Source organism: Ictalurus punctatus, chromosome 2 (assembly GCF_001660625.3).
Source record: "Ictalurus punctatus breed USDA103 chromosome 2, Coco_2.0, whole genome shotgun sequence".
NCBI classification, from domain to species: Eukaryota; Metazoa; Chordata; class Actinopteri; order Siluriformes; family Ictaluridae; genus Ictalurus; species Ictalurus punctatus.
In genome coordinates, this window is record NC_030417.2 from 38,271,414 (window position 1) to 38,284,679 (window position 13,266).

General features: G+C 43.4%; 2 protein-coding genes across 2 annotated transcripts in view; both read right to left on the bottom strand.

Moving 5' to 3' along the window:
• Positions 1-70: 70 nt before the first annotated feature.
• rundc1 (RUN domain containing 1) lies at positions 71-6,847 on the bottom strand. Its single transcript, XM_053677974.1, has 5 exons — positions 6,269-6,847; positions 4,315-4,473; positions 3,300-3,498; positions 3,078-3,173; positions 71-2,967 (listed from the first exon to the last, which is right to left on the bottom strand). The coding sequence occupies exons 1-5, from the start codon at positions 6,632-6,634 to the stop codon at positions 2,078-2,080; spliced, it is 1,710 nt and encodes a 569-aa protein (XP_053533949.1). The 5' UTR covers positions 6,635-6,847; the 3' UTR covers positions 71-2,077.
• Positions 6,848-9,532: 2,685 nt separating this feature from the next.
• grna (granulin a) overlaps positions 9,533-13,266 on the bottom strand; it is a 29,018-nt gene continuing 25,284 nt past the window's right edge. Inside the window, exons 26-27 of the mRNA XM_017488355.3 lie at positions 12,076-12,312; positions 9,533-11,235 (exon numbers count right to left, since the gene is read on the bottom strand). Coding sequence (XP_017343844.2) covers positions 11,101-11,235; positions 12,076-12,312 — 372 coding nt within the window. The 3' untranslated portion in view covers positions 9,533-11,100. The remainder of the gene's footprint in view (positions 11,236-12,075; positions 12,313-13,266) is intronic.

The following is a 13,266-nucleotide window of genomic DNA, read 5'->3' on the forward strand; positions in this document are numbered from 1 at the left end:
AACTTTTTTAAAAATAAATAAATAAATAATAACGAAAAGTATGATTTAAAAAAGAAATCCTAGCATGATATCAAATTGCTTTGAAGTATTTAATACAAAAAAAGATTGATTAAATGAAATCAATGGTAAAAACAAAACAGACTAAACTTCAAGTTCCCATCAGCCCCTTCATGATTTTTTTTATTAATACAGCAACTGAATCAACCTGAATCAAATATATTTTCAAGTACAATACATAATCCTTCTATCTTACGCGCACGCGCACACACACACACACACACACACACACACACACAAAGGGGGGGGGCAAAAGAATAAAAAGTTAAATTAAAAATCTAATAACAATGATGCTAAAGGAAATGGGAAGTAAAGATCAACTAAAGATAAATGACATTTTATGAACCATGATGACATCAACACGCACACAAACGCAAACGAACATATCCGACACTAATAAAAGATTTATTCAAAGGTGGGGAAAAAATAAAACAAGAAGGTGCAGGTCTGATGATGCACATCATCTGAGAAAAAGGAACCAGAAACCGAATGAAATAAATAAAACTAAATGCGCAACACATGTATTCATCACATCCGGGGTTCTTTATCAAACTGGTCCATAAAAATATACCTTTAACTTTTCTCAAGAAAAAAAAAGAAAAAAAAAAAAAAAAGAAAAAGAACTCTGCAGTAAAAAGGGTTAGTAGGGCACAGTAGTGTGGATTTACATTCAAGATTTCAGGGCAGTTCAAGGAGATTCAGCGACTGTGAAAATATACAGTATAAAAGGAACGTGACGTGAAGTCGATCGGATCAACCTGCAACCTGAAAGATGCTTAGTAGCAGCAAATAGTCAGCGCTCTCTCGCTCGCTCGCTCGCTCACACTCTCTCTCTCTCTCTCTCTCTCTCTCTCTCACACACACACACACACACACACACCTCACTTAACAGACATACAGGAGGTGAAAGAAATTCCCAGGATCACTTTAGCAAAAAAAAAATGTAAAACTTTACTGTCTCTCCAACTTCAATTCAATAAACAGGAACAAAACAATATTAAAGGTGCAGTCTGTGATTTCTAAAAGTGTTTCCAATCCTGTAACAACCCCATCATTTCACCGATCCCTTAAAACATTGTCATTTGGAACAGTGCCATGCTTTTAGCTTCACTAGTCCCCCCCCCTAAATTTCAGGTTGTCATCGTTTAAATTTTTTCCAGCCCGGAAAAAAACAACAGCACAGATTTTCTACCTGCTTTAAAACGATCTCTGAAATCTCTTTGTACGCTTTGTTTTTAAACGAAGACGTTTCTTCGGCATGTTAGTTCGCGTTTACTGTTTGTCGAGAAAAAAAACAACAGGAGGTTTCGTCTTATCCTGTCGTATACTGTGTGTCCTCTCAATAGACGCGTATATGAAAAATGAAGCTTGGAAGGAAGTAGCATGCCACTGGACAGGCCACACCCACAAGCTACGGCAGTAACGGTTGGTACTCGCCTACAAGAGGTCAACATCGCAACAAATGTGACTTGTCACTTGCTAGTATAAACCTAGAATTACCCACTCTTCATCCACTTTATTAGGAACACTTGCTCATTTATGCGGTTATCCAATCAGCCAATCGTGTTGCAGCAGCACAGCGTATACCATCGTGCAGATACAGGTCAAGAGCTTCAGGTCAGGTTCTTTAACCGTGGCGTGGATGGTGTTACCCAAAAACAAATTAAAGGAGCAGTTTTTAATATTAGGAGCCCTCTGATAAGCGTTTCTCATTTCACAGACTCCGCCCCCCTCAGCTGAAACTGCAGTATGCCTCACGTGGTGGGGGCGGAGCTTATTTCCGATATTTCAGAATATGCTGTCTTTAAAATGATGAGATTATATTCAGGTCTGGAAACACTTTTAGATATTAAACAAATCTACCTTATTTATTTATTTATTTATTTATTTACACGATTAAAAGTAAATCTTGGATGCTGATGAAATAAAGACAGTTCGTTGGTTTTAAGATCGGATCAGATCAGATCAGACATTTGGACTCTGTTCTCGTCCTCTTTGAAATAATCAGATGTCGACGGACTCAGAACGCGTCCTGGATGTTTTTGAGCTGTCGCACCGCTAAATCGACGGGTAGATCGAATTTCAGGTGGCTGAGGCGTCCCAGAATTCTTAGCGCCCCTTCGAAGCCGGTCTGCGCCATGTAGCTCCAGGGCTGGTAGTGAGTGTGGATCAGAGTCCCCGCCTTGCACAGCAGGTTGACCCAGGACACCAGCCTCTGCTCGTTCAGTGCCATACACACCAGCGCCTTGAACTCAGAGTCCGCACTGCGTTTGTAGCGTCCGTGCTCTCGGAGTACGCTGTGCACCGCCCACAGGAGCGAGTGTTTCGGAGTCACGACCGTCGAGGTTCCTCCGACGGGCAGGCTGAAGGACTGCGACAGCTGCCGAGCAGGCGATTCGGCGAAAGCTGGGCCGTTTTTCCCGCGATAATACTTAACGAAGAGCTCCCAGGGGTGCAGGGAGTCCTGCTGCGAGGATCCGGAGAATGGCAGGAGGCAGGAAATAGGCGCCAGGACCAAGCTCATGCCTTCGGAGGGCGCGTAAAGGCCGTGAGCGAGGAGGTCGCGCAGCGCCAGGGACAGATCTTTCCTCACGGCCACGACGAGGTCGTGCCGAGGTCCTGAAGGGGCGGCCGAGGGCGTCGCCGCGGACGTGTAGCTCACCACAGGCTCGTCCTGACCTGCAGGCTGGAGGCAAGAGGCGAGGAGGCGTACACGCTCCACGGCTCCCTCGAGTTTGTTCAGCAGGGGGCCGTAATCAGAAGCTCCGTCGGCTGGCGGCCATGCCTTTGGGGGCATGGTGCCTGCTGAACAGCCCAGCTGGCTCAGAGCAAAGATCTGCAGTACCGCTAAAGCACGCTGGACCAGACGCAGCCCGCTGGCACGCAGCTGTTCTGCACGCTCAGGGTCCACTGCACCGGGACACAAGGAAAACACGTCACATCGACACGTTTCACACCGAAGCTCCGAGTTTAAGAGGTTTAAGCGTTAAATGACTATCATCAGTTTTTCAGACACTGACCTTGCTTCATGCCGCCGTGTCCTCGTGGTTTGGGTCCGGTGGATTGACTCTGCTGGCTGCTCCCTCTGTCTGACAGGAGCGGGTTCCCCACTTCATCTGTGTGGAGAACCATCAGGATCAGGAGCCATTTCAACGCTGGCAAAAATCCCACTAATAAACTGTGCAGGGTTTAGCCTAAATGTTTACTGAGCTCATGTGTGTGACCCTCCTCCTCCTCCTCACCTTGTATGAAGTTAATGAACATCTCCAAATCTCTGATCTGGGTTTTGAGCTGTTCCACCAGCTGCTCTTTAACGCGCACGGGGTTGACGATCTGTGCGATGGCGGTGTCCACACGCTGTCGCAGCTCCTCGGGCGTCAGGTTCCCGATGTCCTCGTTCAGGTTCACGTCCAGCTTCTTAATCAGCTCGTCGATGATCACCTGCATCAGGAGAAGGTTCAAGTCAAAACCGTGCAAGGATTCCTGGAATAAGAAGCTCACATCTCATTTTTCGATGCCTAACTAAAGACAAAAACCTGCAAATTTTGAAGGGGGGGGGAAAATGGAGCAAAATACAGCATTTTTGGCTGCAAAAATGACCCAAATAAATAAAAACTCATTGAAATCCTGTTAATATAAAGTGGCTTTATAACAGTAGCTGGTGTTCGAACAGTTCCTTTAATCAAGCTGAGAGATTTGATGTTATTCCTCGTGCCTCTTGGGCTCCCAATCTAGATAGACCATGTTATGTGACTAAATAAGAGAGATCTCCGTTAAATCTTTTCATAATTTGGAAATTGGATGTGTGTGCTAAATTCCTAAATATACAGAGTAAACGCTGTCCAAAAAAAATATAATAATAACATTTTACTACACAAGATTCAGCCTAAACCGAAGAGGAGGACAGGAACACCACCAACATGAAACAACATGCACGAAGAGAACGTAGAAACGGTGGAGTTACTCCACGTCCCCATGGAACTCTAATCCCAGCACAGAGATCTGAAACTAGAAACTTGTCTAAATTCTGTAAAATGAAATACTGAATCAAGATGCATAAGCAAGAACGGTCATAAAAGCCATTTACGAGGACAATTATCTTCATTGTACATATAAAGCTTAAATAAACTCTTTCATACGTTTCTGCTCACCTCGAAGTTCTGATTATGACCTGGCGAATGATCTGCACGCTAATACGAATTAAACTCAGTGAATTCAGACTCCCTGATTTGTGGGATATTATGGGATGGCGCGTACCCTCTGCCTCTCCATGACGACAGACTGGGGGAGTGAGTCATAGCTGCCTTCCTGGTAGGCGAAACGCTCCAAATCATCCAACTGCACCTTCAGCTGGACAATCAGCTCCTTCTGCTTTTCTCTCTGAGCCTCCAGGCGCTCCCTCTTTTCCCTCTCGCTCTATCACACACACACAAGCAGAGAAGTGGCAGTGTGTTAAATCTATGTTATACACACACACACACAAAATCTCGTTAAAGGGTGCATTTCGCAGAGCAGGTTTGTGAATACTCACCAGCTCCTCCTGTCGAGAAAGCATGAGAGGAAGGAATGAGGAAGAAAAGCAAAACAACTGAGCATAAAACTTCATGTGAAAGATCAGATCTTTATGTACACAAAAGACCGAAACGGAAACCTACGAGCTAGAAAGGGACAAAACGTGGTTTTGTTATGATTAAAGCTAAACTTTTGGACCTTTGTTTGATCTTATACCAGGTTCAGATGTTTACTAGGTTTGGGAAGAAATGTGCTGTAAAAGTTTCCCCACAAGTACAAGAAGACAAATTCCCAAAGCAGTCCCATGGAAAAATGGTATATTATGTAGAGGGGCGCCAATACTTTTGCACCGCAGATGGACTACAGGCAGCGAAGTATATGGTGTACGGAAAGTTCCACCATCACAACCACCACCATTGGTTTCTAGTCTGTTCCCAGTAGAACCACATTCTGCACATGACCCTAGCTGAAAGCTACTGGGCCACGATATAAAGAGCTACATTTCAAAAGTGGGTTAGAACCGTCACGGGTTCCATAAAAGATTCTGAAGAACTATTAAAGAACTATTAAAGTATTGCAAAGAACTGTTTGTAAATAACCAGGATGTGATAACTTAACAAGGAACTTATTGGGAAGTTACTGATTAAAAAAGTGGAAAATACACCTAGAGAAAATTTTTTATTACATCTAGATCCCTATAGTGTTCTTTGGTTTCGTCCCTTAAAAGGTTTCATGTAGAACATTACAAGAGTGGTTTCCAGAAAGAACCCACAATCACAAAGGAGCCTTGTTGAAAGCTACTGGATGATGATATAAAGAGCTACGCTTCAGAAGAACCAGTAATAAGGTGCAGAGAACCCTTTGAATTAGAATTAGTCAAAATTTTCTCCATGTAGAACCCAACAGCAGAGTGTTTACCTGTTCCATGAGAAACCGTTGGTGTGGATGAACCTCATAACTTGGTTATATCTAGAACCCTAAAATGTGCTTTGGTTAGCCCCTTAAAAGATTCCATGAAGAACCATACAAAGACTGTTTACTTGTTCCATAAGGAACCCCTGTTGTGGATGGACCTTTTAAGCTGGCTACAACTAGAACCCTAAAATGTGCTTTGGTTAGATGCTTAAAGGTTCCATGTAGAACCCAACAACAGTATTTCCCTTTTCCATAAGGAACCCTTGGTATAGGCTGACCTAATAACCTGGCTATATATCTAGAACCTTAAAATGTGCTTTGGTTAGCCCCTTAAAGGTTCCATGTAGAACCCTACAAAGACTGTTTACTTGTTCCATAAGGAACCCCTGCTGTGGATGGACCTTATAAGCTGGCTACAACTAGAACCCTAAAATGTGCTTTGGTTAGCCCCTTAAAGGTTCCATGTAGAACCCAACAACAGTATTTCCCTGTTCCATGAGGAACCCTTGATGTAGGCTGACATAATAACCTGGCTATATCTAGAACCTTAAAATGTGCTTTGGTTAGCCCCTTAAAGGTTCCATGTAGAACCCAAGAACAGTGTGTTTACCTGTTCCACGAGGAACCTTTGTGTGGATAGACCTAATAACCTGGCTATATCTAGAACCCTGAAAGATAAAACCCTGCAACAGAGAACATCAGAGTGTTGACGCGTTTCCATGAAGGTGAAGCCAATAAACTGCGCGGAAGATAAGGCTGACTTTAGCCCATGTGGAACCCTCACCGAGTTGTGGAGCGGATGCTGCGCGCGGCAGCCCAGAACATGAGGACATCCTTTGAAGGCGAACTCCTCCAGCTCCTTCAGCATCTTCTCCTTGTCCTCCTCCTCGCTCTGTCCGTGGACGATCTGCTTGAGGCGGAACTGCACCTGGGCGAAGTGCGACGTGAGCGCCAGCAGGGATGAGTGCAGCTGCTCGTGCTCTTCCTCCAGCCGCCGCAGCCGCGTCGCCATTTCCGCCTCGCCGCCCGGAGCTCCATGTCCTTCCGGACTCTGACTGCGCTCATCCTCGGGATTAGTGACGGCGCCCACCGGAGCCCAGCGCTCACCTGCAGCCTCGCTATCCGAGGCCACCGTCTCCTCCGCCCACATTCCGGCTCTCACTAATTTATTTATTTATTTATTTAAATCTCACCTCCAGTTTTTTCTCTCTCTGTGTGTGTTTATGTTTTAGTGGCGCTTATATAATCCGATCTAATGTTTTCCTTCCAACATATGTGGCCGGTGCATCCGCCATCTTGTGACATCAGCTGTTACGTTGCGACGTGGTCACCAAAGAAACCAAGCTCTCAAATCTATGCGTGCGCTCGTGAATTCCGATTGGGCGAGAGCGTAATGACGTAACAAAAATGGCGGCCTAGGATTGGACTCCAACGTATTAACGTCAGCTACATAGAAACGCTTATTCAATGTTTGTTGTGTTTATTTCGTCCATCAGATTGCTACTGCTACTATTACTACTACTACTACTAGTAATAATAATTCTGTCATACTGATGCCATTTTGTTAACATTCAGTGTTTATAAGTAAATGATATGAACAGTGTCTTTACGTTTTATTATAACAAATGACATTAAGTCCCCAAAGTATGACATCACTTCCTCACAGATTATAAGTATTGGCACAGCGAGGAACACAATAGTTTAATTAATCTGATATTGTAAGTACTTACACACACAGGGACTCCTACAGTGAACCCTCCACATAAACAGATTTATTTATTTCTTTAATAAAAATGTTTAATTATTGACATTTATGCAACATGTCCTTTACGATAATTTCACCCACCATGGGCAATCGAAAAGTCACTGTTGAAAACAGTGCTGTGAGCAAAACTCTCATTATTTTTGACCCCTATTAACCAGGGATACACTTTAGTGTAGTGTGGGGTGAAGTGCGTGTTGTATTTTCTTTTTTTGTGAGTGTGTGTGGACACTACAGAGTTACTGAACTACAGTGGTACAGTGAACTGAGAGAGGGGGACTGTAAAGCCCACCCAGAGACCCAGAGAGAAAACTGATAGTGGTTTAGTGGTTAGCACATTTGCCTCACATCGCCAGGGTTGGGGGTTTGACTCCCGCCGCTCCGGGGGTTTCTGATGGGTACTTTGGTTTCCTCCCCTAGTCCAAAGACATGCATGGTAGGCTGATAGGTGTGTCCATCGTGTATAATGGGTGTGTGACTGTGCATGTGATTGTATGATGGATTGGCACCCCATCCAGGGTGTACCCTGCCTTGTGCCTGATGCGCCCTGGCATAGGCTCCAGGTCCCTGAAGGATAAGCGGTATAGAAGATGGATGGATGGATAATCAAATATATAATTTGGGAGCTGCTATCAATATGCAGGAGACTTCCGGGAGAGGTGGGATGTCTGCCGATGTGCGTTTACACGTTTGCGCTTTATTTTCACTGATAAAGAAAACAAAAAAAGGACGAAAGCAAATAAAAAAAACATGATGAAAAGAAAGGGGAAAAAAAGCAAAGAGAATGTAATGAAATAGAGGAAGGTACAACAGAAAGAAGGAGGGAAGGAAGGAAAAAAGAAAGAGCATGAAAAGAAAGAAAAAACAAAGAGAATGTAATGAAAAACAATTAAATAAAACTTCCAGTTCTCGCCTGGTTTCTCACAGACACTAAGCAGGGTTGAGCCTGGGTAGCACCTGGGTGGGAGACCTCCTGTGGAAAACTAAGGTTGCTGATGGAAGTGGTATTAGTGAGGCCAGCAGGGGGCGCTCACTCTGTGGTCTGTGTGGGGCCTATTGCCCCAGAATAGTGCCGGGGAGACTGTACTGTAAAAACAGCATTGTCTTTCGGAAGAGACGTTAAACCGAGGTCCTGACTCTCCGTGGTCATTAAAAATCCCAGGACACTTACAGTAAAAGAGTAGGGTATAACCCCGGGGTCCTGGCAAAATTCCCCCATTGGCCCTTCTCTACCATGGCCCCCTAATAATCCCCATCTCTGAATTGTCTACATCTCTCTCTCCTCTCCATGAATATCTGGTGTGAGGTGGGTGTACTGGTGCACTATGGCTGCCGTCGCATCCTCCAGGTGGATGCTACACACTAGTGGTGGTTGAGGAGACGCTCCCACCATACTATGTAAAGCGCTTTGAGAGGCTAGAAAAGCGCTATATAAATGTAACTGTAACTAGATTTAAAGAAAAAAGGAAAAGTAAGGAGGCCTTTGTTCTGTCAGGTCTTCTAAAAGAAAAAATTATTGGCACCCTTAAAACAGACCCGCACATTGTTCAACAAGAAGGCGGCGGACAAATCACAAAGCGTTTTTCTTGTCATGTTTACATTTCTATCTTTATCTGTAAATGTAAATGTAGCACCCTGGGTGGAGCAGCTCTGTAAATGAACCAGAAAGGTTTTCAGGTTTTATCATTTCCTTTTACAAACACCGTGGGGGTCACATTAAAAATTTTAGAAGAAAAACATATTCCATATGTATAACAAAAAATATTTCTAAATGGAGAAGATGGTATTAGATAAATAAATGCACTTTATGTAACGCCTACGTCTACCTTCAAGAGAAAGAATGTTGAGCAGAACGAGAGTTTCCTCCGTTTGGAAGATTTTTTCATGAGACATGAGGGCATGTTTTTAAATGACATTGGATTATATCCAGAGGTGCCAACATTTACAGTATGGTAGCATTCTGATGTTTGACCTGTTGCTATGGCGATGAAAACTCAGTTCAGGTGTCTCCCATATTGCCGTAGCAACAGGTCAAGGACGTGAAAGTCGGTTCACCGAGGGGGAAAGGACGGCGGCTGTGAGGTGTTTACGGTCCCTTAGCATCGACTTCATTTAGGCGAACTTAAATTCATAAGGGATTGGCACCCTGTCCAGGGTGTACCCAGTCTTGTGCCCGATGCTCCCTGGGATAGGCTCCAGGATCCCCGTGACCCTGAAAAGGATAAGCGGTATAGAAGATGGATGGTTGGATGGATGGAAATTCATAAGGAACTGTGAACTCTTACGTCCTTCAGAGAAATCATTTTTAATCAATTCAGTAAAACCGTCACTCAATCAACTCAGACATTCACACGACATAAAAAGGGCAGAACAATCAGATGTTCAAACACAGCGATGTAATGTGTATGGAAGCAAACTGCAAATGCTTAAAGAATGAAGAAACGCAGCTCTTAAAATCAAGGAGTCACAGAAGAAGTATATTATTGATATCGATGTATTATAGCGATACAGAAAATCTCCTCATAACAAAGAAACGTGTTTTCATTTGGAAAGTGGGTTCAAATGTGTTCCAGTACTGATTTGACCTCGGTGACGTCTACTTCCCTGCACCTTGTCCTCCTCTTAATGGATCCCTGTCGCATTCTTAAGGTCACTTTATCATATTTTATCAGCTCGAGTCAAGTTTGTCATATAACAGACTTCAGAAGAAGCACTCAGGCAGAATGCACTGCAATCTGAAGTGATTAAAATAATAATAATAATAATAATAATAATAATAATAATAATAAAACTAGCATTAGAGGAGGACACCAAGTTCTTTTCGCATGTAAAACCATTTAAACACGGGGGTGATAAACATTACATTACGATACTTACACAACCATAACATCCCTCTTACCAGTTAGCTAGCATCGCTAACTAACCAGTTTAGCATGCTCTCTAGATTAGCTTTATTATTGTCAGTAATTTGTATTCAATAATAATCAGTGTTGATATACAGTTCCATACTACATAGCTAGCTAGCTACAGGATGTATGCTAAATCATGAAGCTGACATGCTATTTAGTACACCAGTATGCTCAATGGAAACTGTGATATCACTGGTGTTAGCCTACCAAAGTGTGAAGTATAGCCGGTCAGAATGAAACATTTTGACGTCCAATCAGCTAAATATTACTGAAAACAACAATGCTGATATTCTGCTAGCTAGTTAGCAAGCTCGACAGTAAGCATGCTAGTTGTACGCGAGGTAGACAACTGTCGTATTTGTTGTTTTGTCATCGGCACTATTCCATCATGCACAGCCATAACGCTGGGGGAATGTCAGGAACGCCGTAAAAAAAAAAAAAAAAACATCGACAACATTTTAAACTACTTTTGTTTTTCTTCTATCCATCTGGCAGGTTAAGATGTTCGCTAGCTAACCAGCAGGATCATTTAGACTCGTTAGATGGTTTAAAGGAAACGGACCATACGCATTTTCAAGGTCATCGCGTCAGCTACTCTCTGCTCGTCGAAGCTTGTGGAAAAAGTCAGTTATAGTCGTCACCTTGTGCTGCAAGTGGCCACTTCGAAGTGGACAGGGGAAGTGTAGAGAGGTGTAGATCGAGTACTGGAACCCAGGTTTGGACATTGATTAATTAGTGTAAACAGGATGATCTTCAGCCCTTCATTTTCCATTCAAAACAAAATCAACATTTATCAACAAAATACATAAATCCTGATTAGTGTAACGTGTGTGTGTGAACTTTATTCTGGTTTGGAATGTGATGCCACTCAGTAGGACGAGCTCGGCGTGTGTGCGCGTGTGTGTGTGTGTGTGTGCGTGTGTGTGTGTGTGTGTGCATGTGTGTTTATACAGCGCGAGCTCGTTTCTTCCTGGAGAAGAACACGTCCGGGTAGAAGCCCATCGCTGAAGTGCAGGAGCCGGACTCGTCACAGGTGTATCCAGCAGGACAGCAATGCAGCATATCACTGCAACACACAGCCTACACACACACACACACACACACACACACACACACACACACTTACTGTAAATATGAATACCTGAACTAATAATTACACAAAAACATACCATCAAACTTCAGAAACAGTGAAGAGAGAAAAAAAGAAAGAACACAATGAAAAGGAGAGAAAGTAAGAAGAGAAGAAGAAGAAGGGAGGAACTACAGAAGAAAGAAATAAGAGGAAAGAAGGAAAGAGAAAGGAACAGCACAAGAAAAGATAGGGAAAGGAAGAGAATCAAAGAAGGAGGAAAGAGAACAAAGAACACGCAAAGTAAAGTAAGAATGAAAGAAGACGCGTGTCCTATATTTTGTTTGTCAGTGGCAGTGAAGGAGGCGTGGCCTCTTTGTCAGTCCTCGCAAAAGAGGTGTGGCCTCTTTGTCAGTCCTCGCAAAAGAGGTGTGGCCTCTGTGCCTGTCAGTTCTTGCAAAGGAGGCGTGGCCTCTATACCTGTCAGTCCTAGTCAAGAAGGAATGGTGTCTCTGTCAGTCCTCACAAAAGGACGTGTGGCCTCTGTGTCTGTTAGTCCTAGCAAAGGAAGCGTGGCCCCTGTACCTGTCTGTCCGAGTGAAAAAGGTGTGGCCTGTGTGTCAGTCCCACTAAAGGAGGCGTGGACTCTGACTCCTTATAGCTAATATTCTTCCTATTACAATCAAACACCTGTACCGGTGCACAGTACCAAAGGAAGCCGATTTGATGTTTCTAAATGATACATAATAATCATTTTAAACAAAATCACTATTTTCATTAGCGTCCATTTAAAAACGATAAATCTGAACAAAAAAATCTAATCAAATCCACACTGCTCTCTGCGGTGTTACCTTCGGAAACGGGCAGCAGCCCCAGGAGCTCGCTGACATCCTGCAGCAGGTTTCAGAGTCTTTGCAGGTAAACCCTCCTCCGCAGTCGATGTCAGTATGGATCTGGGGATTCGCCGAGTCCCTGACGGAGGCGAAAGACACAGAGTCGAACTTTATCCAGGAGCTTTTCACACACTGCTGGTCACGGCAGGTGTAGCCTTTCGGACAGCAGTTCTCTCCGTCTGCGCAGCACGTAGCCTAGGATTAAAAAAACAGACCACAGGTCTACTACGGAGAACTCTAACCATGTCATCGATTATGTTTGTGAACCATGTGTTATTCGCTAAAACTTCAAACACAATGTAAATATTAAGAAGAAAAAAAAAAAAGAGTACGCTATTAAATGATAAAAGATATATCAGAACATAATTATCGACGTGTCGTCATTTCCCCGCTAAGTATCCACCAGCTATTCGAGCGCTTCTTTCCAAATACGTTGTTGTCACGTCAGCGCCGGTTGCATCGCAGCTCGGACTCCATTTCCCATCAGCCACCACCACTGCCTCGTTTGAAATATCTGACTCCTGACTATGCACACCTGTTTTTAGTTTCTACCTTATTCAGTTTGGTTATACATATACCTTCCCTGCGTCCCGACTGGCATACTATCCGTACTGATGAGAATTAGTGCGTCCCGTATTGAGGTATGTTATGAATGGGTATCCCAGAGGTACCCGGATGGTCTACTACTTCCGGTCGACTTCTTGAGCGATGGAGGCGGAGTTTTATGACGGATTGCTTCGCCGAATTCGAGGATGCCTTTTAGAGAGGTGTAAATGAAATGTGGAAAAACAAATCAAGAGAATGATTAATGATTCAAACCATGTAGTATAAATCCTATAAGGATTTGTTGATTGTTTCATTTCCTCGGGCTCTTTGTTCCTGTTTTGCTCATTTTGTGGATTGGGGTTTGACTTTGTTTGCTCTTCGCCTGTTATAAAATACACAACCGGCGCTTTCATCCACTGCTACTAACTTCACAGTTGCTCTCTGGATATTTACTTTATTCAAACATGTTCTGGATGCTTCACAGCTTCCTCAACCAGTTTAGAATCATTATATAGCTTAGTACGTCTTCCTGCCCACTTATACACACTTACACTTTTCAGCCTTTTTTTTTTTTTTTTTTTTTTAAATAATTTCTATGAAGTT

Bases quoted from the DNA above. Each gene is read 5' to 3' on its own strand.
- rundc1 (XM_053677974.1), bottom strand. From the start codon at position 6,634: ATGTGGGCGGAGGAGACGGTGGCCTCGGATAGCGAGGCTGCAGGTGAG. The intron at 4,474-6,268 runs GTGAGGGTTCCA...TGTGTGTGATAG, and splicing joins AGCATCCGCTCCACAACTCG to AGCGAGAGGGAAAAGAGGGA. The intron at 2,968-3,077 runs GTCAGTGTCTGA...GTCCCGGTGCAG, and splicing joins ACACGGCGGCATGAAGCAAG to TGGACCCTGAGCGTGCAGAA.